Raw genomic sequence first — 27,920 nt, forward strand, 5'->3', positions numbered from 1 at the left:
CCGGAGGGCCGGCCATGTGGGGGGGGGCCTGCGGTTCATGAAGGGTCTTCACAGCGTTGACCGCGGTAGCTGCCCACCAGGGCTGTCTGACTGGGCGTACCTGTGTCCGTGGCCCAGGCCCTACGTGCACCTGCTCCACACGGAAAACTGGTGGACAGCAGCACCCCAACACCTGGGCTGGGCGGCAGGGAATCTGTTTCTAAGCCCAGCAGAATGCCGGAGGAACACAAGGCTCCTTAGAAAACAGGCATCTGTTTGCTTGTGGAGAAGTGTCTTCCCATCTAGGCTGTTCCAAATTCAGAATAACGTTTTCATCATTAGTTTGAATTTTGGATTTGATTTTCATTTCAAATATGTGATATAGACTATTCACTTTAATTAAGAGAATATTCAGATTATGCATTGTCATTTTGTTCATTTCTCAGTGAATTCATCTTCTAGGCACATTCCTTTGGCTCTATTAGCACCCCTGTTTTCCTACATTCTGGGTAGGCTGGTCACCCTGTGTGGTGTAAAAATCCCAGCACCCTCACGGGGGCAGCAGAGAAAAAGGTTGGAGGCTGAAAGCAGACCTCACCTGGGAATGGTCTTCCCTCTGAGCTGCTTCTGTGCTGGTCACACTCAAGCCTTTGCTCTCAGGGCAGTGGGATCACATCTGGGAGGCAGGGAGCCCACCCTCCCTCAGAGGGAAGCCTGATATATACAAAGCTCTTAAAGGAAAAGGATCCTGTGTTCCTTCCCGCCCTGCCTGTCACTTTGTTGAGGGTGTCCTGTGCCAAGCACGGTGTGAAATGAATGTATTGGTACCCTGATGTAGCAGAAGGTCTGCTCAAGGTGCTTACAGTAGACTTAGTGTCCAGAGAGAACATCGCTCTAGCAACTGGCCAGTCTGCACTGTAGCGTCCTATATATACAATGGAGCGTGAGGAAAGGCCAGCCCTATGCTGAGGCTTCGTTAGCTCATTGTTACTGCCGTCCTTGTGCTCATGATCTGGTCGCACGTCCCCGTGGTAACAGGTTAAGTCAGTGCACTTTAATTACCTTAGCACGTTTCAGGATAACAGTGGTTCCTGGTTCCAGTGCTGGTCCCCTCATAATAATCCACATTAAGTACTAGTGAGTAGAAAGCTGAATTGTGTGTTATTTTCCATGTATAAGTACATTGTGAGTGTATATGTCGATACATATTTATGCAGTACTCACGTTTAATAACTTACCTGCAGCCTGTTGAGTTCCAGGGGCACCAAGTGCAAGGGTCTGCAACTAGTGCTGTGATGGTCAGATGGCGCAGCTCGCAGCTGGATGGCGGCCAGTGCTCGGGTCACCTCATGTGTGGCAGCCCCACTGCAGACTCTCGCTCCTGGACTGCAGAACTGCCCCACGCTGGGCTGCAGGCCGGCTTCTTCCAGGTACAGATGTTGTTGTGACAGCTGGCCAATTGTCTGCTCACATCAGTGCTAAGTTTGTAAAGGGAGCATATTTAATTCTCTGTCCAGTTGAAAATTAAAAATGAGTTCAGTACACTAACAAAAAAGTATAGCATCTGAAATCAAACTATGGCAAAACTATTTTATTTGAAAAATGTACTGCTTTTTTTAGGATCAGGAATTTAAAGGAAGACTTTTTACTTCAGATAAGACTAGGAATTTATGACAAGAGCTTACAGGCAGATGAAATATAGAAAATTTGTTTAACGGCTAGTATATTTTTTTTCCACCTATTATTTCCCCCTACAATGACACCAAGTACCTCTCATTGCTACCAGCCGGACCTCAGGCAGAGAGAGTGACATGCACGTACTTGAAACAGCACCTGTTAAAAGGTCTAGTTATAACCACAAACTGTTGTAAAGGCAGGAAGGTACAGATAGACTACACCACACTTTTTCTTCTTTCTAAATAAACTGGTAACTGGCTGTCTGTGTTCTAGTCCTCAGGGGAAGAGCACTTTCCAAAAGCAGGCGATGGCTTTGATATTGACAATTTTCAAGTGATGGCTTAGTGTCATAAAGACTCAATTGAAAGGGACTGTAAGTAAATTATAAGGAAAATACAACAAGTTACATGATGCTGAACATACTGTATGGAAAGGTCTATCCTTTTTTTCCCCACAGCAATTTTAGATTTTCCTCATAAAGATTCAGAACATTCCTATCATTATTTGGATTATCATTTTAAGTCAGCAGGAGGACTTAATGGGAAGCACATAAGGTATAATGTAAACATGTTTTAACATTTGGGAGTAGAAACTTGGTAGTCTTAGAAAATACGAATCTATTAAAAACTAAAAGTGTGAAAATCTTAAGACTGGATGATTTTTTTTTAACGTGATCTAGATTGTTTACCGACAACCAACCAACATTATTTTAGTGACAAATCTGCAGAGTAGTTTCTGTGGAATAACTAGCAGAACACTCACAAGTGCTCTCTCTTTTGTTATTTGAAGATGTTTTGACTTTTGCAGTATGATTTGACATGAGAGGCATATACGATTAGAAAGTAGTTGAAGAAAATTAGTAGCTTTCCTAAACCAGTTAGGAAATGTAATACAGAAAGGTTCCCAACAACAGCAGCAAGTGATATACAGTTCATGGGCAATATCTTAACCAGAATGTGGGCAATGTGTGGGCCAGACTGAGATGTAACTGAAATACGAGACTCGTGAATAAGGTGGATCTCATCTGTGTTTCCTGGATACCTTCTGTAGGTCAGGAGCCCGTGACCTCGGGTAGAGAGTGATGGACAAAACGAATGTGACGTCTGTCTCCAAAGGCCAGCGGGGGAGATGTGAGTCAGGAGAGCAGACAGACAGACGCACTGAGGCGAGGCTGCGTGGAGAAGCTGTGAAGGCTCTGCAGCCGCAGGGGGTGCAGGGGACCCCCTCATAGTGATGAGGAGGGGTCTCCAGCTGTGGGGAGAACATGCCCGAGACTGCAGAGCTGGAGGGTGGGAGAAGGGAGCCGCCCCACCAGCTAGTCTGCAAGAGCAAAGGGGACCGGGGTCATTGAGGAGGGAGGGAAGGGGAGCAGCACCAGGTATGAGAGCACAGCTCTGATGTCACGGAAGGGGGTGACACAGAAGGTCACGTGACCATCACACTTCTAAAAGCTGTGCTGTGGGTGGCGGAGGGGTCCAGAGGGTGAGGTGGGTGAGCAGTGGAAGCCGGGAAGCTAGTGAAGAGAAGACTTGAAGGGGGGCTGTGGCAGGGAGCCGTAGAACAGGGGTTTTCAAATTTCAGACACTCAGAGACTAGTGAAAATAGAATTATTTGGGGGACCACGAAGGCAGAAATCGCCCTGTGCGTGAGTGAATTTGAGATCATTGGGTATGCAATCTTCATCAGGGTGGTTAACTTGTGAGTGGCTTACACGAGTTTATTCTCAGTTCTGGAGGCTGGAAGTTCACGATCCAGGTTCTGGCTGATTGGGTTTTCCCATGAGGACTGTTCCCGCCTCGCAGGTGGCTGCCTTCTCTCTGTCCTCATGCGGTCTTTCCTCATGTGTGGTCTCTCAGATCAGGGCCCTCACTTAGCCTATGACTTCATCAGCCTGTGTTACCGCTTAAAGGTCCTCCTATTTCCAAAGAGTCACATTGGAGATAAGGGCTTCAACATGAATTTTGGGGAGGACCTTTCAGTCATATTAGATTTTTAAGGCAATTTGTTTCTGGAAGCAGCAACAAAATTAAAGACATCTAAAGAGAATAACAGAATAATATGGCTATTGAGGTCTGGAACATATCAAAAAGGGTCACTCATTTGGGAGCAGTATTTTGAAGTTTAGGTCAAGTCTAGACTAACTCTGGACAGGACACAATAGGAGACTTTGGGTCTCCCTGCTCTAAACATGAAGTCCCAGCCTGAGCTCCACAGGCTGGAAATCCATCTTCAGAACCAATTTCCCTTGACGGAGATCAATTCAAGTCAGAATTTCACACGTTTCAAATAAATCCAACAGGTTTTATGTTCTGTATTTAGCTTTTTAACAGCAACTAGTTTATTAGTAAGTACTAACTAAGTACATAGCTTCAGTAGCCTGGATGAATTCACTTGAACAGGAAACAGTAAGAAATGAAAAGGATAAAAGCTTGCTAAACATCAGTAACTGGCCATTTGGGCCATCATGTAGAAACGCAAATAACTCAGAGGCCAAATCTTAAAGGAGATAAGGCCCTCGTATGAGTCCATGTGGAATAAGGCCATTGTCCCCAGAATCTGTAGACTGATGCAGATTATGCCCTTCTAAGCGAACATGACCTTTGGCATGTAACGATAGCTTTTAAAGAAATCTGGTGAGGATTTCGACTCCTCCCAGACCAAAGACTGTTTTACAAACACTTAATTTTGGATCACTTGGGCTTTTTGCAATCATCATGTCACCTGTTTGGATACCATAAAAGTGCCGACTAAGATTTCTGCAAAGACAGTATCAGAGTTTTGGATCGTAGGTGGCTTTGGTGGTCAGAACACTTGCCGACACACCTATGTGTCCAAAAGTGTGAGCGACACAGCTATAGGGACAGTGCAGTCAGCAAGGCGGTAGGCTGTCCTGGAGCACCGTGCGGCGTGCTCTGTGTCCTTGCCGCTGGCCTTGGCTCTGCTCTGCTCATTGCCACCCGTTTGCAGGGCAGGTGCAGATCCTCCAGAGAAAACATGTCGAGCAGGCCTGAGAGCGGGACCAGACAACCTGTGGTCTCAGGGTTGCCAGGACTCGGGCCTTCCTCACCTGGGCCCTGTGGAAGTCCCTGCTCTGCGTTGTTCCTTTTGGTGAATTTATTCTGTCCTGTCCCCTTTGGGAGAGTCTCTGCCACTGTAGCTCCACATAGTGTGATGGAAGGCGTCGTTTCTCAGTGTGATTACTAGAATTCGTTCAGACTGGAGCAGGTGCAGGGAGGAGGTTTTGGTCTGTAACTCATTTCTCCCCTCTGGATAGGTGACTTCACCAGAGCAGACGGTCTCAGCAGTCAGTCCTATGTCTGCGTTTTCTCTGGACTCGCGAGATGAAGACTTTGTGGCAGAGTTCTCTGAGGAGCCCCTGCGAGCGAACGCTGAACCAGGTGGTCTTCACTCTCTCAACTTGGAGAGGTGTTCCGTAGTGCTCTAACCTGTCTGTCCATGTACGAGAATTTGGACCTGAGAACCTGTTATGACGAGAAGCACATTGGCACCAGGCCCATGTCGCCCTCCCTGAGGCCCTCCTTACCCTCCATCCTCCCTTTGGACTCTTCCTGTGGCAGCTGCCCCTCCCTTCTCTCCGGCTCAGCTTCCTCCAGCTCCACGTCACCCAGGAGGTCACAGTGGGAACCCAGAGCTAGGCCTGCTGTGGCCACTGCCTCCTGGGGGCCTGTCTGGTTCATGCCATTGGTTGACCCAGCACACCCCGCTCTCTCTTTCTGCTCTGGGTTCTGACAGCGTCAGCGAGCCCCTCACCTGCTGCTTCCCGGCTGTGGGCTCCGGCTCGGGCTCTGGCTCTGGCTCCGGCTCTAGCTCTGGCACTGATCCCCCACGACTGACTTCCTGCTTCTCGACAAATCTGCTTTCTGTAGGTCTCTCCCACTAACCCTCCTCTCTCCCTGTGAGCTCGTCAGTGTGTCTGTCTGGTTCCGAAGTTGTGCCGGGAGAGGTCTGGGTTGTAGGCAATGACTTGTGGTGGAGACTGTGAGAAAGAGCTCGGCACTGTGTGTGGGTGTTTGGGCTGGAGCAGGTCAGTGGGTGTGGCTGGCAGGCGCAGGGCAGGTGCAGGGCAGGTGATGGGCAGTCTGAGACAGAGGGGACGATGCAGTGACAGGTGCTTCACAGGTGCTGTTCGCTGAGGTGGTCACTTCTCTTGGTGTCGCTACACGACTTGTTATAAGAGCATCGTTGGCTCACCTTTGGCTCTGTCAGCTTCTCAGGTGATCTCCAGTTTATCTCCAAGAAAAGAGAAACTATCAAGAAGGCACATTATTATGAAATAGGAAACAGCGCTGTCTGATAAAACTTTAAGCTAGTAGAGTTCCCATGCAGATAAAACTTTAAGCTAGTAGAGTTCCCATGCAGTGTTATTCATTCAACAAACATATATTTTATTGCTTGTTGCATCTTCAGGAACGTATCTACTGCTAATACTCAGCCAAAATATGCCGAAATATGAGTTTACAAAACATGAACTCATCACATACTAATTGATCAGAATAAGGCTAAAGATCTTTACCCTGAAGGTCAATCATGAGTGGTGTTGACTTGGAGTGTAAGAAGCGTGTACAGGAAGTTACAGTGACAGATAAACAAACCACGGAGTTTAGTCTCGGAAGGAACGTAATGTTGAGAACAGCCTAGTTCTAGGTTCTCATCCTGACTGCTGATTGGTTGGTGTTACCTCTAGGCCTTGGTTGTGTCATCTGTGAAATGGGTGAGGAGTCCCTTCTTGCCTGAAAGGTTTTTAAAAACTTCCATGCCATGTAAATAAGGTGTAGAAATTGGGGGGAATCCTTCATTAAGGGAGATAAGAAAAAAGTTCCAAGTCCATCAACCTTAAAAAAGTTTCAGTCAATTAATTCATCTTTGAAATCTTTCCATTTTAAAAAAAGTAAATAAAATAACGTGATTTTTTTTCAGGGCAAGTTGGTATTTTTTGCTTTTTTGTATAGATGCCCACAGTTTTCTAGATCCTGAGTGATGACCTAAATACATTTTTATTTAATTGGCACTTTTTCTTTTCCCAGTGATGGAAAAACCCCGTTCCCGGGAGGGTTGGAGCCTGCAAGGGTTCCCTTTACCAAGTAGGACCCAAGTGCCTCTCATTACTGTGCCACCAGCTGCGCGGCCTCCTGGCGTGGACGCTGGGTCCCGCCCCATGGCCTGCTACAGGCCGGCATTTTCTGCTTCTCCGTTTCACCAACACGCATGGAGAGTTGGTGGCTCTTGGTTCTGAGCCTGAGGCCCAGGGTGAAGCCTCTTTGTGTCAAGCCTCTAGGGAAGTAACTCCAGGGGGTGTCTCACCCCTCCATCGCGTGCCTGCTCAAAGCAAGGGGCTGAAATATCAAAGCGCACTGCAGTGTGACCAGAAGGCTGCCGGCAGAGCTAACCCCAGTGGCATGGATGTATGGACGGGCCAGGCCACAGCAACACAGTGGGGGGCAACCCCCTGGATTCCACGCTCGTGGGGGTGGTGGAGGCTGAGCTTTGTCAGCAAGGCCTCACTGCGCAGGATGGTGTTTGCGGAAGAAAAGCGCTTCCCTCGGGTTTGAAGCTGACTTCTGAGACCACGGGACTTGTGTGCGGCAGCCCCTGGGGGACAGGCTCACAGGTGAGGAGACGGTCCTGTCTCGGTGCACTTTTCCCAACAGTTCTTGAAAAGAGTGGTGATTTCACTTGTGCTGATGGCTTTCTGTCGCCTCTTGCTTGTGAGCGCGGATGCAGTGGCACATGGGCAGTGTCTGGGCAGGATCTCCCTCGGAGCCCCGGCTGTGCCCACCCCACCCCCTGCTGCCGTCACTGGGACTGGGCTTGTGTCAGCCCAGTTTGCTCCCTGATGTCCAGATGTGTCCGTCATGCACTGATTGTGAGAATTTGTATCATAGTGGTAATCAGATTCACGATGGCCCATTCACACCAGTTAACTGTTCCTAGCAAAAACTACTTAAAACTTATTAAGAGGCATCCAAGAAAAATCCATCTTATTTATTAAAAGTGGTATGCCTAGCCATTCTTGCTTTATTGGTTTCTCATGTAAACTTAGAAAATTATTTTCAAAGATTTTTGAAATTTTTAGAAAATTATTTTCTTCTACTTTTTATTTCTTTTTTTTAAGTGAGAGGCAGGGAGGCAGACAGGCTCATGCATGCACCCAACTGGGATCCACCCAGCAAGTCCCATACTGGGCAATGCTCTGCCCAGGGCTGCTGCTCAATTGCAGCAACCAAGCTATCTTAGCACCTGAGGCAGAGGTTATGGAGCCATCCTCAGCAACCAGGGCCAACTTGCTTGAACCTTCGAGCTATGGCTGCGGGAGAAGAAGAGAGAGAGAAGGGAGAAGGGTGGAGAAGCAGATGGTCACCTCTCCTGTGTGCCCTGACCAGGAATCGATCCCAAGGCATCCACAACCTGGGCCGATGCTCTACCACTGAGCCAACCAACCAGGGCCGAAAATTATTTTCTTACACTTATCTATAGAACATAATTTATGGTTAGTACATAGCATTCTTTGCAATTGTTGTACTAACCTGAATTGCTCTGTTTCAGGAGATAATTGTCTCTGAGCTGTGCTTCCCAAGTGGGCAGAGGGTGAGGTCTGCCTGTCTTCCCCAGAGGCAGACTCACGTGCCAGCTGTCTTCCAGTCTCCCGCCCATTACAAGCAGGTCTTTACGTCCTGTCTTATAGGTACAAAGCTTTACTCCCTTATGATTGATATTGTCATTTACTGTAAGTACTGCAGCTGTGAGAGAGTGGAGCCTCATATATTGTAAACTTTCATATTAAGTTTTCTACTTGAGATTTGTCATTGTATGTTTATTCCAGTTTTTGTTTTTTTTTTGGGGGGGGGGTTTGGTTCAGTGAGAAGAGAGGAGGCAGAGAGACAGACTCCTGCATGCGCCCGACTGGGATCTACCCAGCATGCCCACTGGTGATGCTCTATCCATCTAGGGTGTGGCTCAGCAACTGGACCCATTTTTTAGTGCCTGAGGCAGAGGCCATGGAGCCGTCCTCAGCACCCGGGGCCAGCTCACTCCAATTGAGCCAAGGCTGCTGGAGTGGAGGAGGAGAGAGAGAGCAGAGTGAGAGGAGGAGGGGTGGAGAAGCAGATGAGCACTTCTCCTGTGTGCCCTAAGAACAAACCCAGGACATCCACATGCTGGGCCAACGTTCTACCACTGAGCCAACTGGCCAGGGCTATTCCAGTTTTATTTTTATTTAGACAATTAAATTTAACAGGGTGACACTGGTTCCAGTTTTTGACAGTTACTTTAATATCAAATTGAAATTGAGTTTTAATAGCAGTATTCTTTTTCAAAGTTTTAGGTTTTCATTTTATTTTATTTTAATATTTTCCCATTGATTTGATAGAGAGAAAGGAAGAGCGGAGGGAGAGAGAGAAGCATCAACTTGCTGTTCCATTTAGTTCCGTTTAGCTGTGTGTTCATTGACTGCTTTACATGCATGCCCTGACCGGAGTATCAAACTCTATCCTTAGCACACCGAGTAATGCTCTGTCCACGGAGCCATCTGACCAGGGCCTTCACTTCCATTTAAACTTATAAAGCGATACCAGTGATTTTGTTAAGTAGGAAATTTTAAGCTTGTTTTGTTGTACAAGGGCAGAACTTGCCTTTAAAGAGGGGATATTAGAATTAGGTTATAGTTTTCTCTGTTAAAAGACTTCAAATTTAATGAACAAACAGCACCTGTGTGATATAAACACAAATGTTTTGTACTTAGTTTCACCTGTGTCTTTCGTTTAGAACATCTGAGTATACTGCTGTTTGGGTTGGCACAGAGGCTGCACAAAGCTCTCTCAACTGTTGACATATCATCCTACACATCAGCTGAAGGAGAGAAACTGAAAACTACAGCAAACAGTGTGCCGTTCTGCCGTCATCGTCAACCTATAAAACTTGTGGTCAAAAAGGAAGGCCCAAATAGGTGTTGCTCCCTTCCCCTCCTGCTGTCCACCAGCACTTATCTCATCAAAGGTGCTGTTCTGACGTGCTCAGCGGGAGTGTCAGTCGTGACCAGGAGCCTTCCACCCAAGGCTTCAGTAACTAACGCTCTCAGTTTCTCTGTCCCGGGAATACAGGAGTGGGAGTGAAGATCGACCTCAGGTAGCTGAGGAGCTTACTGCGTGGTGGTGGCTGGGGAGAGACAGAGGCAGTGCCGCACCCACATGGCCTCGACCAGAGAGCTGGAGCACCTGAGTGCAGAGCTGGTTCTGGCGGAGGTGACTGGCTCTTCAGGCGAGGTGGCTGGAGGACAGAGAGCGTCTCTTGATTTACTTGGGTGAACACACACTGTTCTGGGAGAAGTTAGTAAGCTGTGCATCGAGGGTGGTTTGTCCTCATAGGACCGTGTTGTCACTTACAGCAACACGCTTCCTCCTTTGTTTGCATTTTAATATAGTTGTCCAAAGCAAGGGTTCATAAATAATATTAGAACCATACAATAAAATTTTATAGAGCCACTAACAGGGTTTTTTTTGTATTTTTCTGAAGCTAGAAACTGGGAGAGACAGACAGACTCCCGCATGCGCCCAACCAGGATCCACCCGGCACGCCCACCAGGGGGCGATGCTCTGCCCCTCCGGGGCATTGCTCTGCTGCGACCAGAGCTACTCTAGTGCCTGGGGCAGAGGCCAAGGAGCCATCCCCAGCGCCCGGGCCATCTTTGCTCCAATGGAGCCTTGGCTGCGGGAGGAGAAGAGAGAGACTGAGAGGAAGGAGAGGGGGAGGGGTGGAGAAGCAAATGGGCGCTTCTCCTGTGTGCCCTGGCCGGGAATTGAACCTGGGACTTCCACACGCCAGGCCGATGCTCTACCACTGAGCCAACTGGCCAGGGCCGCCACTAACAGGTTTTTAAAAAATTATTTGATGATATGGTTGTCACAGATGTTACAGACTATCACGGTTAGGTTGTAGAGTAGAAAATGTGTTGTTACTTGAGTTTTATGTTAGAAAGCAAAACATTTGCATGTGTGTATTGTGTGTATCACGTGCATTTCAGTGAAAAAGGGCTGAGAGAAAGAAGACACGGTTCTCCTTGGGGCTGGCACAGGGTGGCCTGCTACAGGATGTCTGTAGTGAGCGTTTCAAATCAAAACAATACATTTCACATTTCAAATAAGCCTATATCCTCAGAGCAATGTAACTTTTTTGACAAGGAGAAAACAAATAGGAAATTATGTGGTTTTAAACGGTAATGTAGTGTTTAAATTAATGAAAAGATGAAGTTGTACAGTGAGTCATTTATTGGAACATATTAATGTCAATCAACATAACAATGGCAGTAAAATGTAGAAACATCATCTTTTCACTAAATTTTATTACCTTCTGCCCGTTAGGGTCGTCTTTTTTATTCCTGTGATGCACCCAAAGCTGACCAGTGCAAATTTTTTAAGTGGCTTGAGGAAGTGACTCCAGGACACTTAACGCAAGAAGACTCCGCGCCTGCTGTGGTTCTGAGGGACATAACGAGCATTGGTGTGAACTTAAGAAGTCACAAAATACCCCTGTATGAGAAGTGCCAGCTGCTGCTGAGGTGCGTTGTGTGGTCACCAGTGATTCCTCTAATTATGTCAGAAAATAGAAACCTCACAGAATGACCGTCTGTTTTCAGAGACTGAGAAGGGTGAAGAGTCTAGGGACCAAGGGCCTCAGGGTCCCTTGACTGAAGTGGCACCAGTTCTCTGAGCTGTGTGGCCCCTCGGAGCATGAAGCAGCATCAGCACAGCAGGGCGGCTCCCAACCACTTCGTGTGTGGTCAGCACCCCAAGGGGACCCTTTGAGGAAACCACAAGAAGAGTCCTGTTCTGTCCCGTTGGTCACAGCCTGGACTGCGTGGGGTGCAGGATGACAATGCTGAGTTTAGAAACATTTCTGCTCAGAGTGGGGTCACCCAGTGACGAGCGTTTGTGGGTCCTGGAGCTTCTGTGTGCCAGGTTTGCCGCTCGGCACCCTCGTCTCCTTCCTCATCATGGAGATAAGGGGGCTACTTACTGCTCCCACGTTACAGTTACAGCAACTCCTCAGATGCTTGGATACTTAGACGCTTTTTTGTCTTAGTCTCTTTTTTTTTAAGCGAGAGAGAGAGAGAGAGAAAGAGTTGGGGGAGACAGAAAGGGAGAGAGGTGAAAAACATCAACTCATAGTTGCAGCACTTTAGTTGCTCATTGATTACTTTCTCATATGTGCCTTGACGGGGCTGCAGCAGAGCCAGTGACCCCTTGCTCAAGCCAGCGACTTTGGGCTCATTTCAGTGATCCCACACTCAAGCCAGCAACCCTGTGCTCAAACTGGTGAGCACATACTCAGGCTGGCAAACTCAGGGCTTCGAACCTGGGACCTCAGCCTCCCCGGTCAATGCTCTACCCCAGTGCCACCACTGGTCAGGCATATCTCAGTCTCTTTTAAAACACACGGTGATTCTGTGAGGGCTGCTGTTTTCATCCTTTGACGCAGAATGCTTGTGTTTTTTGTGTGTATGGAAGAGTGTAAACACACATCTGGCTCTTTCCTTTTCATGCCGTACTGTAAAGCAAGATTTTTAGAACAATTGTACTGTTAAACTTTCAGTCATAAAATAAGTGAGTCTTGGGCTGTAGTGTGCAGCAGTGACTGTGGTTATAACACTGAACACAGGTACCTGAAAGTTGCTAAGAGCACAAATCTTAGAAGTTCTCATCACAAGAAAAAACACCAGTTTCTGTGTGATGGTGTGTGTTAGCTAGACTGATGATAGCTAGACTGATGATGGTGTGTGTTAGCTAGACTAGTCATCATTTTATTACATTTAGAGAATTATGTTATATACCTGAAATTAATATAATGTATATGCCAATTATATCTCAATTAATAAAAATGTACCTTAATATTCAAATGCATTTTTGTTTCTTACTCATTTTGCAGAAAAGGATTTGATTTTCAAAGAAAACCATATGGCAGACTAAAGAAGTTTACAGCTATAAATTTTACAGTGAACCTAAGAGCAAACTTTATCTTAAGCTGAGTCGGAAGAAAAGTTCTTCGACTTATAGCAAAGGTAAACCGGTCTGATTGTGTTGGTGACTCAGGCCAGCCTTGCATCGCAGCTCTGTGACCTCTGTAGTTCTTTTCAGAATTTAGTTTCTTTTATTTACTTAACCAGGACCTTTCATTTCTCCCAAAGTAGCAAAAGTAAAAACGTTTGAAAGGATTTTTAAATCCTATTCCCCACCGCTCCCCTATTTTTTTATTGAGTGAAAGGTGAGGAGGCAGAGACAGACTCCCACATGCGCCTGGACTGGGATCCACCTGGCTAGCCCCCTACAGGCTCTGCCCATTTGGGGCCACTTCTCTGTTGCTCGGCAACTGAGCTATTTTAGTGCCTGAGGCTGAGGCCATGGAGCCCTCCTAAGCTCCAGGGCCAACTTGCTCAAACCATTCGAGCCATGGTGGCGGGAGAGGAAAAGAAAGAGATAGAGAAAGGAGAGGGTTGGAGAAGCAGATGGGTGCTTCTCCTGTGTGTCCTGACCGGGAATCAAACCCGGGACTTGCACACGCCAGCCGACACTACCACTGAGCCGACCGTTTTCCTTTTAATAACAGTAAGTCTTGTGAGTGAAGAGCAGCCCCTCCTGCAGTGTCACTCATGACCTCTGTCCTGTGAACAGTGGGAATGCTCTTGTAGCCACACCTCCCCAACAGTGTGTTCATACAAACTCCAACCTGTGCTTCCTCGAAAATGCTCTGTAAGAGCACATGGCCATGTGGTCGGATTTAATAGGAATGTTTATATGCAGTAAAAGAGAAAACCTACTTTTGGTTGTGTTGGTACAATTAAACTATGTTGCCTAAATGATTGAACTATATAATTCTAAAGTCCAGAATTGTCCTGGAAAACTAAAACAGTCAAAAAGTACAAAATCATGCCTGACCCGTCAGTGGCGCAGTGGATAGAGCATTGGACTGGAATGCGGAGGACCCAGGTTCGAGACCCCAAGGTCGCCATTTTGAACACGGGCTCATTTGGTTTGAGCAAAGCTCACCAGCTTGGACTCAAGGTCGCTGGCTTGAGCAAGGGATTACTCGGTCTGCTGAAGGCCCACGGTCAAGGCACATATGAGAAAGCAATTAATGAACAACTAAGGTGTCGCAACGAAAAACTAATGATTGATGCTTCTCATCTTTCTCCTTTCCTGTCTGTCTGTCCTTATCTATCCCTCTCTCTGACTCTGTCTCTGTCTCTGTAAAAAAAAAAAAAAGTACAAAATCACAAATAATTAAAACTGTATTAAAAATTAATATTTGCTTGTATAATTTATCTGTATGCCCATAATAAACATTACAATTTTAATCTTAGTTTTGCTAACAAGAATCACTTTTAGCAAAGGTGATCTTATTTTAAAGATCTACAATTTCGTCATATTTCCCCATTCTTATGTTAAATGTATCTCAACGTTTATTTTCAGGCAGAGACACACAGACCTAATGCACTCCATGATGAACACAGATGAGAAAATTGAGAGTTAAAACCTCCCTCTTATTCTTACTTCTCTTGCTAGGACTTTTTGTTGTTCGGATGTTAGCTCCTCTGAATCTATCCTCTAAATCTCTTCACATTTCTGTTCCACTGTCCAGGTTTTTGTCCTGTCTTCCTTCTAAATGGCTTATTTTTTAATCGCATCCATTCCGCTATCTATACATCGATCATTTATTTCCACTCCGTTTTCCTGAATGAGTACTTTGCTCACGTCTTTCTCACCGTGCCCTCCTCTGACTCCTTATTGCTCCTCCTTTCTGCCATGCCAGGCTCACTGTAAACTCTTTGTCCATCTGTTCTGGTCCCCTTCTTGGAAGGACGCTGCAATCCAGTGTCTTCTCTTGAAGTCTGTGCGCCTGAACGTCTCAGTATTTTGGCCTGTGGGCTCCTTTCCCTGGGGCGTCAGCTGCTCTTCCTGGCAGTGCCCGGTGCTCCAGTGGCTCGGGGTGGGGGCTGGGCTTCGTCCCAGATCTGCCCTTTATGGCATCGCTCTGTGGACAGTTTATTTAACCTCTCTGTCCAGAGGATGATAGCAATAACAATAATAATAAAACACCTATGTGACATTAGAAATGTTTATGGGCGCAGAACATAATATAAGTCACTGAGTTTTACTAACTACAAAATCCTCGTAGGTCCACAGCCTGGCGATAGACTCTGGTCTGTTCACTTGTCACTCCACCGTCCTGTCATCGTGTCATCATGTCCCCGCTGACTCTGTACACTTGCAGTGCTGTCATGGGTTGCTGAGTTTGGGGCTTTCTGGAAGTCTGCTAGGAAAATTCTCTCTCTTTCTCTTTTTATCTTCTCAGAATTCCTTCCCATCATCTATGAGGATTAGTAGTTTCCCAGCTTTGTAGGATTTTATCTGTCTTTTTCTCATTTTCTGTGGCTTCCATCAGAATCTCCCTTCTCTGAGGAGGAGTGACTTTCCCTGCCTGCCCCGAGCTCTGCCCTGATGCAAGGTCACTGCAGTGGTCAAAGGGAGAAGGGAGAGGAAACAGACTTTTGTCAGCCCTCTTGAATCAGATATCTTTTTACAAGTGTGGCAAATGTTTAATAAAGTAAGTATTAGCAAATGGAAATAAATTGACATTTCTGTCTCTTCCTGTCTAAAATCAATAAACAATTTTTTAAAAAAAGAATGGTATTTTTTTTATCAAAGCTCCTTTTTATCTTTTTTTTAGGGAGAGACAGGGACAGACAGACTGGAAGGGACAAGGATGAGAAGCATCAGCTCTTCGTTGTGGCACCTTAGTTGTTCATTGATTGCTTTCTCATATGTGCCTTGACTGGGGGGGGAGGGCTACAGCAGAGCGAGTGACACACTGCTCAAGCCAGCGACCTTGGGGTCCTGCTGATGATCCCATGCTCAAGCCGGCAACCTAGCACTCAACCTGGAAGAGCCCATGCTCACGCTGGTGACCTCAGGGTTTCAAGCCACAGAGTCCCAGGCTGACGCTGTACCCACTGTGCCTCCACTGGTCAGACCCTTTTCATCCTTGTATAAAGCACAGCCCATAAATACACCATTCTGAATCGTGAAACATGAAGTGAGAACTAAGACACTTCTGAAGAAGTTAAGTAGAGAGTAATTTTAAAAATTTCACTATCTTTTCTAACATTTTACATTTATCTCTTCTGTACTTGAGTCCGAAGCAGTTTTTTGTGTTTTGGGCCCCTTCTTTAGCAAACCATTTTAATTAAGTCTCTAAATTGTTGCTTAGGTTTCTTAAAATAAGTTTTTCTTCATACTCAATGGTACAAATAATACATGATTAAGTTATATAACAGGAGATAGAATTGGTATAAATGAATGTTATAACACACAGTTGACTCTGTACGTGTAAACTCTCCTGCTGGTAGAAATTGTGTGCAGATGTTCTGGACAGCGGCTTAGGCTGTGGCTCTGGCTCCGGGCACAGTGTGCTGTGGACCAAGCGTGACCTGTAGCCTCAGGGCAATGGAGGTCTGTTCAGAGGACTGATGTTCTGGCCGTGGATTCAACCCTATGGAGCGTGGAGACCACTGTCTGCAGGGCACAAGAAATCCTTGTGCCACAAGGATTTCTAAAACATGGACTACCTGACCAGTCAGGGCACTGACCTCTTTCCCTTTAGATTGCCAGATAAAAAACTGACAGTGACCCACACAATAGCTGTCCAGTGTGAATGTATCAAAACAGTACCAAATTGTTTTGGTCACATTGGCAAAAAGTACAAGTTTTGGTGTGCTTGGAATGTTAGTGGTTAGTTTACATGTGCTGTGAGGTGAAGAAGGTTCCAAGTTGCTGCTCTGGACCACTAGTCCGCCTCAGGACAGTCTGACATGCCACAGACGTAGAAGAGAAAGATGAATCAGCTGTGTTCTTTGCTTTACTTATGCTGTTTGTTACAATTATAAAATAACTTTAAAAACATAAAAGTAATCTAAGCCTGACCAGTGGTGGCATATTGTGTAGAGCTTCGACCCAGAATGCTGCGGTCGCCGGTTCAGAACCCCAGTGTTGCCAGCTTGAGTGCAAGCTTGTTGGCTTGAGTGTGGGGACTGTCCACACAATCCCAAAGGTCACCAGTTTGAGCCCAAGGTTTGATCCCAGGTCAAGGAACCGTATGAGAAGCAATCAGTGCACGACTATAGTGAAAGCAGCTACAAATGGATGCTTCTCACTCTCCTCCTCCCTTTCTCTCTCCCTTCCTTTCCCTCAAAAAAAAAAAAAAAAAAGTAACAGGTAAAAACATATAAATGAAATGTTAAGGTCCTAGTTTGGGTGGAATCTTGCATATGACAATAACCAATTTTGTTTTTTTGAGAAATAATGTAGAACTCAGCATCTGAGAAATCCAAAATAATTGTGGGTTGAGCCCAGTTCTAAGTCCTATAAAAAGTGTTTGTTTTCGCAGACGACCTGTGGGTGGTTTCCAAAACCCTGGATTTTGAGTTGGACACTTTCATTGCATGCAGTGCTTTCTTTGGGCCAACGTCCGTCAACAAGGTGGAGCTGCTCCCTGTGAAAGGCTACTTCCCCTACAGGTGGCCCACCAACAGTAAGCGTGCCCGCACCCGCCTTAATGTGTGTTGAAGAGAAGACAGCGTGGATGCGCTGTGGGCAGGAATGCCAACCTGTGTGGGATGTTTTGTTAGAGACAAGGAAAAGCACCCACCTCTGCTTCCTGCTGTGTGTCCCTGTCACTGCATGACTCCCCAGCATCTGTCTGTCCATCAGCGGCCGTTAGGTCCGCTGCGTCCACAGACCGCAGCCCCAGGACGCACGCACACTGCGTGTGCGCAGGCGGCAGCAGGCACGCCGCACATGCTGGGGGCTTGTGGTCTGCGCTGCGTGGACACCTGATGGGGTGCAGTGGCCCCCCCGCACTGAGCGCTTGTCCCTGCGTCCTCTCTGCAGCGGTGGTGCACGCGCTGCTGGTCTGCAATGCCGGCGCGTAGCTGAGCTCTCTGCGGAACCTGCGCTACAGCGTCAACCCAGCCTCTCTGCCTCTCACCCCGCACCTGTTAGCCACGTGAGTCTTTGGGGGGGCGGTGTCAGAAACTGAGGAATTGTGGGCTTGGACGTGCAGTAGACATGCACGCCATAAACTTTGCCCATAAAACTAATTGACTGAGATTACTGTCAGATGATTCAATATATTTGGAAATTAAAAAGAAAGGAAAATGAGCACTATTTCCCATCTGTCCTTTTTTGTGGTTGGGACTAATAAACGTGACTGCAGATTCTTCCTTTGTCAGGGAATAATTTTTTAAGGATCATGTGAATGTTAATTTTTTTTATTTGCCTGTATTTTTGTGCCACAACTTATTTAACATGTAAAAGAATCACGTTACAGTATCAGAGTATTACGTTTGTTCACCTTAAATTTGCAGTGTTATAGCTCACGTTTATTCAATTAAAAACTGTTTAATAATAATTTTACTACTTGAGTTCAGTATGTATGTTCGCACTGATTTTATTCTTGACATAAGTGAAGGCTAACTTGTTAGTCTCCTCACCTATGTCAGAAGCCCCTCATTTTTCTCTGATTTTATTTGCTGCCTTTTTACTAGGTTTTCGTCTACTACAGTCAGCAGCAAGAGAGTCGACAAAAGAAAATTCATCCTCCCAGCCTTTTCACACACCAACACCAAGTGCTACCTGCCCAGCCTGGCAGAGGCGTTGCTGCTGGCCACCGAGGTCATCTAGGCACACAGGTTAAACAAGGATCAGGCTGCCATGCTCACCCGGATAGCTCGAATGGTGGCGCCACATGACCGTGCTGAGGAAGTAGTCCCCATCACCATCGTCCACGGTGAGGAGTGGGGAGGTGGGGGGCTGCGTGCTGGTCAACACCTGGTTATAGGTGCCCCTCCATGACCCCGCCTCCTGCTCCACCCTGTACCACACCAGCCGCCCTAACTCGGTCTGCTCCTATCACCTCCTCGTCACACACAGTTTCATAAGGACTCTAAACAGATGTTTTGAATTTACTTACGATGTGGGCTTTCTTTTTCCTCTTCCTCCAAATGATTAGGTGTGTTTGGAGCAGGGAAGAGTTACCTGTTGGCAGTGGTGATTCTGTTTCTGGTGCAGCTATTTGAAAGGAGTGAAGCACCCACAGCTGGGAAGGTGCAGCCATGGAAACTTTTTCTTTCACTAACGTGGCTGTAGACAGAGTCCTCTTCGGGTGGGTGTGGCAGTGTCCAGGGTTACTGTCAGGAGAGCCGGGAGGGCCTTTGTCTCTACGCAAGCAATATCCATGAAACAGGAGCAGGCTAACTTACTAGTTTGTAACCAGGATAAAATCTGTATAAATATAAAGCCAGGAACATGTAGGGCTGAAAGTTGTGTTGTTGGGAGAGGCAATCCACCAAGGCCCTGAGCATTTCCACTGGGAGGCTGAGGACGTGGAGCCCTGAGTCCCTTACCTGAGATAGCCCCAGGGTCGTGCTGGCAGCTGGCAGCCCTGACTGACAGCTAGTGTCTCCCCCCAGGACAAACAGTGTTGCTCACTGCTTGTTATGAACTGTTGGGTCCCCAGGCTCAGTTGTCCTGCTCAGCCACTGCACATACAAGCACTCTAGGGACCCCTGTTGCTCCTGAAGGGTTTGGGGACCCCCGGGAACCAGTGCAGATATGATGCTCGTGGGCCCCGGTGCCGTGAGCAGAAGCCCTTTGCCTCTGGGCCTGTTCCCAGGGAGCAGCTTACGTGCAGACATTTGAGCATAGACAGACCTTTCAGTCACGTGCTTGGTTTTAGCAGGCGGGCACAACGTTTTTGTGATTGTTCAAGATTTTACTAAAAATGCAAGGAAAATGTACAGATTTTCCCAATATTTCAGTGTTTAATGCTCTGAATTTTAACATAAATGATGAAGTCTGATTATAAGAAATACTTCCTTATGCATAAGTATAGGCTTTTCAGCACTTGTCTAATTATATCAGTTAGTGTTTATGGAGAGAACCTGCAGCCTGTGCGGGCATTGCGTTTCTTTACACACTTTGTACACTGCTCTTTGTTTTCCAAACTTGGTGTGAACAGTATATACTTTTTTGTGTCCTGCTCTTTAATCTCCTTAGAAAACATAATTTTTCTAGCTCTGTTGACTTGCTTATACCATATTCTAAGCAATATTTGATCAGTCAGTTCTTTTTCCAAACTTTCCCCATCATCAATAACATTGTGACGAAGACCCTTCAGCGTAAGTCTTTGTCTCCGCTTCTGATTGTTCCTTTGGAAAATGTCCTCAGCCTAGAATAAAGACGGGACATGCTTTGCAAACTTGCCCTCAGAGAGGCGGGGCCAGTGTGTACTCTTTTGAGTAGCATCTAATGAGCTCTCAGCATGAGAGAGCACGCATTACAAAATTCTCCATAAAATGCATTATATTAAAAACTCTTTGGCCACATTGCATTTACTTGGAATCATTTACTTTGAGTTTAAGCATTTCACATTGAATTATAAAACTATAAAATTTAGTGTTACACAAAATTAATTTTAATAACAAATATTACATGCAACTTTGTTTTATACTCTGCTTTCTAAATAGTCAATTTATTTTACCTTGTTTAAAGGCTTTTCAGTCTTGGATTTGAAAAATTTGTCAGAGTTGGGAGTGTCAGGAAGATTGCAAAGCCCGTTTTACCATTCAGGTAAGAATGCTCAGTTCCAAAAGTCACACAACATTCATAGAAGTATAATAATTTTATACTTAAATTTTACTTTCAATTTGGTTTTTGAAGAGCAGAGAAGGCCTGTTTCTTGGTTAACTATGTTTAACCAAGAATCTGTGTTCATTGGTAATATTATGAAAATGAAATAAAGAGGGTATTCTTTTCTATAATTCTTCAGCTTGCATGCTGGCTCAGAAAATGCAAATGAGCAATTAAAGGAGCTGCATGCACTAATGAAGGAAGACCTGACTCCCACGGAAAGAGTCTATGTGAGGAAGAGCATCGAGCAGCACACGCTGGGGACCAATAGGGCACTGCTGAGGCAGGTGAGGGCCGCGGTCCCCCCGGGCTGCTTACCGAGCTGGACGGCTCTGGGTCCTCGGCCCCTGAGACGGAGCGCTTCATGTCAGGATAACACCGGCTGTGAGACCTCAGGGTTACTAAGGCCTGCAGTTGGGAACAGCTCTGCCGCACCATGACTGGGTCACCTTTTCCCTTTCTCCCTGTTCGTTACCGTTTTTAGGCTCAGAAGGAAGTGAAGAGGTGAAAATACAGTCCTGGCAAGTTCAGTGAAACTTGTTTTTTTTAGGAGAAACAGAGGAATGGCAGGCCTGACCCTGGGCAGACTGTCCATGTGAAGTCTGTCCTCTCTGGTGCCCCCTCAAAGCCAAGCCTCTCAGGGTCCCTCTGTGCGCAAGGATAGGAGGCTCAAACACTGGTTCTGGGAGTCGGGGCCGAGACTGGACACATGGCATCCCAGGCTGTGCCCATAGCAGCGTCCCCTTTATCATGTTCTGACCCAGGGCGGCCTGGGCACTGGCTACTGGCAGCCCCCTGCTGTGAAGGGAGAGCCTGGGGGGGGCAAGGGAGCAGAGGGACGGGGTTGCCCGTGGCTGTGCCAGGCGGCTGTGGTCACTGTGCAGAGGTTTGGGGAAACCGCCCTGCTTGGGACCCTGTGCTGGTCAGTAGTTATGGAAATAATGCTGCTTATCAAAGAAAATCTCCGTCCGTTAGGACCACAAGCCTCAGACTCTGCAGGCTAGTTGTGGTTTTTTCTGAGAACAGCTGCCTCTGGCCTGATGGTCTCCAGACAGACGCAGAATTGCGAGGGGTGGGCGGGATTGGACAGTGCGCTGGCTTCCGCTCCCGTCTGCGCTCACATAGCGCGGCTCATACTCCATGGTCTCACTGTATCGTGGATTTTCAAATTGTATACAGCTAGTGCTTGACTTACGACCATGATTGGTTCCAACAGACCAGTTGTAACACGATTTGGTCGTAAGTTGAGTAGGCTATATGTACAGTACTGTGAAATGATGTTAAAAAATCTTTAAGTCAAAGGCAAAGACAATTTCCTCTTGGTAGACATCTTGGGAGGGGTTTGATGAAAAATATCCAAGACACAAAACACAAATTGCTGTACCGAGTCTGGGATAACAGTTGAAATGGTGCACGCGGAGATGGTAGTGCTGCCGGAAGCTGATCCACACTGTCGTATACCCAGCTGGGCAACGCTTGCACTGTCAGACGCAGAGCAGTAGTGGCTAGCGATTGTGGTCGTAAAGTCGAATGGTCGTAAGTTGCATAGATCGTAAGTTGATCAATACCTGTATATCTAATTTTGTATTGCGGATTTTTTGCTATATCATGGGATTTTGCAATATATAGGTATTTTTATATATTTATTATTTTAATTATTTTTGTGGTAAAATAAGCATTTTCTAGCCTAAAAAATTGAAAACAATATAAACAATATAAAAATATAAATTAAAACATATTAGTATTCACTGGTGAGGAAGGACCCACATAGAATTTTATGTTGTTATAATTATGTAGGTTGAAGAGTATAGAATGTGTTTAAGAGCATAGGAAGTGCTATAACCGTGTGGGAAAGGTTTATAAGAGTGTGGGGAGGGTTTATAAAGCCTTAAGATATATATAAATAATAAAATAAATATACAAAGGTCGCTACTTTGTGGATTTTCGACTACCGCGGGGAGATCTAGAACCTAATCCTGGGATAGAGGGACCACTGTGCACCCTCCTCTTTTTTTGGTAGTTGATAATTGTAACTTTCTTCCTGTACTAAGGTCCGCGTCGTCGGAGTCACCTGTGCAGCCTGCCCGTTTCTGTGCATGGACGGACGGCTTGCTGTTTCCTGTGGTCGTGCTGGATGAGAGCAGTCAGATGACCGAGCCGACCTCTCTGCTCCCCCTTGCCAGGTGACCCCAGAGGCTTTTCCAGAGGGCACTCCGGTGCCCCAGCTATTTCAGACATTTCCTCAGTTCAGACTCTGACCAAGCTTCTGTCAAAATTCAGAGCCATTTGACTACTAAACTGATTTTTTTTAAGGGTGCAGAGGGAAATTTTGAAAGGGGGGTTAACGTATCAAGTTTTGTTAGATCACAGTTTCGACACCTGGATGACATGAGCCTGATGGCTCTTGAGCCGGGATTCTTCGAGAAGCTGACAGGTTTCTCATGAGGTGACAGCTGCCTCGTGAGCCTCGTCTGAGAACCCAGCTCTCAGCATGTCCTGTGAGGCCGGCCTTCCTAGCTCTCCTGGGTTTCCTTTCTGAAAGGAATGTTAGATTATGAAAAGATATCAAGTATATAAAGAAAAACAAAGTGAAAATTAAAGTTTGTCTTAAAATGTAGAAGACTATGAAATCTTCTAAACTGACTCCGCCCCTGGTTGTGCTTTCAAAGTGTCTCTCACTAGACTCCTAGCGGTGGCCGGGCAGAATACTAGGCGTGGACTCAGTGGCCTGACCCCATGGAGGAGGGAGCCGGTCCCAGTGCCAGGACTGGCTGGGGTTGGTAGGCTCCTGCATCTCAAGGCTGTCACTGTTTAAACTGGGACCATCCTTAGCAAGCCAGGATGAGCTTGTCGCCCTACCCAGGAGTCGGGTGAAGGAGTGCTGAGGCCCAGCACAGAGGGCGGAGGGGGGTACACTGCAGAACACCTGCTGTGCACTTAGCATATCACACACGCCACCATGCGAGGCACACTGAAGCATGGACAGAGTAAATGATGTGTCAGGTCCATAGAATATCACAGAGTTGAGATTTGAATACAGGTTTTGAAATAGCAGTTCCCAGACCCAATTCTGAAGAAATGCATGGGGAGGGGTTCCCCACTACCAATAAGCAATTCTCTGACACCAGCTGGGTGTCAGGAATTCAGCTCAGTTCTGACCCTGACCCTGCCAGGAGATAGCATCGGGTCCAGAGGCCCAGGGCTTGGTCCTGCAAGATCCCATGTCAGACTCCAGCCACCAGCCCTGGGCTTCTGACCGCTGGGTACTGACTGGAGGTTCCCATGACCCTTCCAGCTCAGTGCCAATCACACGTCTAAGTTGTTACCTGGCCACAACCCCCTCTCTGGGTTCCATTAATTTGCTAGAGGAGCTCACAGAACTCAGGACCACGTGACTTGATCACCTGTTTGTTGTGAAGGGACGTCACTCGGGAACAGCGGGATGGAGAGGGAGATGCCCAGGACAGGGTGTGTGGAAAGGGGCCCTGAGCTTCTGTGCCCTCTCCAGTCACGCCATTCTCCCTGAACCTCCCGTATCCACCCCAGAAGCTCTGACTCCTTGGGTTTATGGCGGCCTCATCAGAGAGGCATGATGGATGAACTCACTGACCACTAGTGATGGGTCGCCCTTCCTGGAGGTTGGAGGTTGGAGGTTGGGCCTGGGACTGAAAGTTCTATCCCTCCAATCTCCTGGTTCCCCTGGCAATCAGCCCCCATCCTTAGGTGCTTTGCACAAGCCCCTCATTCACGGAACAAAAGGCCTTGATCACTTTCAACACTTGGGAAATTCCAAGGGTTTCCAGAGCTGTGAGCCAGGAATTGTGGAGGAGACTGAAGCTGTATGACCAGTAGATTTTGGTCATCTGAATGACCAAATGTATGTTTCTTATAAATTACAATATTGCAGTTTTTCTACAAAATGTGGGCATTTTCCCACCTGAACTACTTTTTAGGAAAACATTTTACCCTAGAGCCTAATTTATTTGCAGGAGTTTTAGCCAAATGACTTCTAAGAAAGCTTCTAAGTCTACGTTATGGATTGTAAAAAGCATTGTTTCTCAGAGCGTGTCCTGTGAAATACTGTTCCATGCCGAGTCAGGGACACTTAATAGGCTTTATGTAGAAAACATAAGGTTGGCCCTGGCCGGTTGGCTCAGTGGTAGAGAGTCGGCCTGGTGTGCGGAAGTCCTGGGTTCGATTCCCGGCCAGGGCACACAGGAGAGGCGCCCATCTGCTTCTCCACCCCTACCCCCTCTCCTTCCTCTCTGTCTCTCTCTTCCCCTCCTGCAGCCGAGGCTCCATTGGAGCAAAAGATGGCCCGGACGCTGGGGATGGCTCCTTGGCCTCTGCCCCAGGCGCTAGAGTGGCTCTGGTTGCGACAGAACGACGCCCCGGATGGGCAGAACATCGCCCCCTGGTGGGCGTGCCAGGTGGATCCCGGTCGGGCGCATGCGGGAGTCTGTCTGACTGCCTCCGTTTCCAGCTTCAGAAAAATGCAAAAAAAAAAAAAAAAAAAAAAGAAAACATAAGGTTATATAAAGGATTTCTTTGCTGTGTAACTTCAAAGCCTTTTAATACACCAATTAGCACTATTAAGAGCAAGGTATTGGAACCCTTTGAAATGCATTTTAGAAAATAGTGCGGTGTCAGCGTGAGATTTTCCTGTCTGTGGACTGAATTCTGGAATTCTGTTTTTAGGTTTGAGTGTGAAAAGATGGTTCTTATTGGAGATCCCAAACAGCTTCCTCCTACTATTCAGGGATCTGATGCAGCTCATGAATATGGATTGGAACAAACTCTTTTTGATGGAGTTTGCTTAATGGTACTACTGGTAACTGCAACAGCTAAGGGACTCAGTGGGCATGCTGGACAAAGGGGTGGTTCACACTGGTGGGACAGATCGGGCCCGTGCAGATTTCATCACCCTGCTTATTAGACATTAGGTCTAAGGTTTGGTATGTTTTATATTTTATAATTTTATGATGTAATAGTAATTAACCATGAAAATACTTTTTTTTTTTTTTTGTATTTTTCTGAAGCTGGAAACGGGGAGAGACAGTCAGACAGACTCCCGCATGCGCCCGACTGGGATCCACCCGGCACGCCCACCAGGGGCGACGCTCTGCCCACCAGGGGGCAATGCTCTGCCCCTCCGGGGCGTCTCTCTGCCAAGACCAGAGCCACTCTAGCGCCTGGGGCAGAGGCCAAGGAGCCATCCCCAGCGCCCGGGCCATCTTTGCTCCAATGGAGCCTTGGCTGCGGGAGGGGAAGAGAGAGACAGAGAGGAAGGAGGGGGTGGGGGGTGGAGAAGCAAATGGGCGCTTCTCCTATGTGCCCTGGCTGGGAATTGAACCCGGGTCCCCCGCACGCCAGGCCGACACTCTACTGCTGAGCCAACCGGCCAGGGCCGAAAATACTTTTATTAATTAAATTTTATTTATAGTCTACTTTATCATGTTTGTATTTCGTGTACTTAAAGCTCAATATGACAGCATGTTTAAATTTTAAAATAGTGTCTTTCTTTGCTTTAATAAAAAAAAAGTGCTAAATATTATTTTTCTACATTTAAATGTTTTAGGGTCACCAGCCAGTTCTGTTGAGAATGCAGTACCGGTGTCACCCGGTGATCAGTGCCATCGCCAATGACCTGTTTTATGGCTGGAACCTCAGGAACGGTGTCTCAGAAATGGAGAGGAGCCCCTTGTTGGACTGGCTTCCAACCCTGTGCTTCTACAACGTCCAGGGCCAGGAACAGGTGAGCGACGGCCTCGTGGGTGGGAGTCAGCTCAGCGCAGGTTCCTGGTGCAATTTCACGGTGGTTTTCACTTGAATAGCCTTTCCAGGAAATGTGATTTTGGTTCTGTGCTTCCTGCAGATGGAAGGAGGCAACAGCTTCCACAACGTGGAGGAGGCCGCCTTCGCCCTGACGCTGATTCAATCACTGGTCGCCTGTGGAATAGCGGGTTCCGTGGTCGGGGTGGTGACGCTGTACAAATCCCAGATGTGCCAGGTTTGTGTCACAGCCAGGGCTCGGTTGGGTGTTAAATGTTATAACTTTCTATCGCAGTGATTGATACTATGTTCGTAATGGTTTGCTTTTGTGATTGTAAAACTTTGGGGACCTAATTAATGTATTCAAAAAGAAACATTCTGATTTTTGTCTGGTCTGGTCTGGCTTTCTTTCTGTATAATTAAATGTAAAGCTAACAGGGTTTAATTGAATTCGGTTTACTGCTGTTGGAGCAAAAATGCAAATAAACAAATTAGAGGGAAGAAAATGTGTGTGCTTTGTGTCTTGGGACAGATGGGATTGAATCTCTGTTTCTCAAAATGTTTTCCCATTATTGTTATATTTTACCAGTAAATCAAAAACAGTTACCAGACATCAATGTACATATGAGCCAATTACTTGTAGTTTTTTTTAATTTTTAGTATTTTCCATGTTTTATTGTTAGTTTATGAACTCTAAATTAGCATATCCAAATGAGTTACCTAGCAGTAGATAGATCATCCTTTTTCATTGTTTCGTGATTTCTATTGCCATCAAGTTGTTTACCTATCATTATAGAAACTAGGCAGATATGTGTGAGTCATAAAAAGGAAAGGGAAGGTTTCCACTTGGGTTGAGTTAAAGCAGGTGCTGCGAGTGGGCTCCTGCCATCCCCCCTGTCTCTGTGTGGCCTGACCCATCTCCTTCACTCACAGCTCTGTCATTTGCTCAGAGCAGTGGACTCCAACCATCCCACCCTCAGAGCCGTGCAGGTGTCCACAGTGGACGCCTTCCAGGGAGCGGAGAAGGAGGTCATTATCCTGTCCTGCGCACGGACAAGACAAGTGGGGTTCATCAATTCAGAAAAGAGGATGAATGTAGCCTTGACCAGGGGAAGGAAGCACTTACTGATCCTGGGAAACTTAGCCTGTCTGAAGAAGAACCGATTATGGGGGCGTGTGATCCAGCACTGTGAAGGTAAAGTGGAAAGGCGTTTGAATTACAACTGGCTTTGGGTTGGTGCTTGGAGGGGTTCCGGTGGGAATAGCTCTGATGTGACCACGGCGGGAGACGGGTGGATGACTAGTGCAGGGCCCACTGTGAAAGTCGCTGTCTGGCGGCTGGTGTCATTCCAGGGAGGGACAGCGGACTGCAGCATGCCAGCCAGTATGAGCCCTGGCTGCACCACCTCCTCAAAGCTTACTGTGAGGAGAGAGCAGAGGACACCGGCAGAAGAGGAGCTGGGAAAACCCGCCTCAGGATGAGCCTCCCTCACAGATGGGCCTGGTGCAGCCTTATCCCTAGAGACTCAGGTTACTTGTACGCTGTCCCCACTTTCATTACCAAACCCGTGTTATCAAAACATGCTTCATGATATGTAAATAACATGAAAGACATGGATATTAAAATATTTATACATAATATAAAATCTTGCTAATAAAAATTTAATTTTTTTGCCTGACCTATAGTGGCGCAGTGGATAGAGCATTGCCCTGGGATGTTGAGGTCTCAGGTTTGAA

General features: G+C 46.7%; 1 protein-coding gene and 1 pseudogene across 1 annotated transcript; both read left to right on the plus strand.

The window, feature by feature from the left end:
- The first annotated feature begins 1,274 nt into the window (after window positions 1–1,274).
- Window positions 1,275–7,226, plus strand: LOC136319447 (5'-3' DNA helicase ZGRF1-like; annotated as a pseudogene).
- A 2,634-nt stretch (window positions 7,227–9,860) lies between these two features.
- LOC136319448 (5'-3' DNA helicase ZGRF1-like) lies at window positions 9,861–27,775 on the plus strand. Its single transcript, XM_066252707.1, is given in 18 exon segments — window positions 9,861–9,914; window positions 11,031–11,227; window positions 12,595–12,650; window positions 12,653–12,727; window positions 17,110–17,253; window positions 17,613–17,727; window positions 18,269–18,510; window positions 18,733–18,843; window positions 18,846–18,885; window positions 20,274–20,351; window positions 20,551–20,698; window positions 22,463–22,510; window positions 22,512–22,594; window positions 25,110–25,233; window positions 25,990–26,166; window positions 26,287–26,421; window positions 27,117–27,378; window positions 27,537–27,775. Coding segments are annotated over 18 exon segments (2,328 nt in total).
- The last annotated feature ends 145 nt before the right edge of the window (window positions 27,776–27,920 follow it).

This window comes from Saccopteryx bilineata, chromosome 1, assembly GCF_036850765.1.
Source record: "Saccopteryx bilineata isolate mSacBil1 chromosome 1, mSacBil1_pri_phased_curated, whole genome shotgun sequence".
Taxonomy (NCBI): domain Eukaryota; kingdom Metazoa; phylum Chordata; class Mammalia; order Chiroptera; family Emballonuridae; genus Saccopteryx; species Saccopteryx bilineata.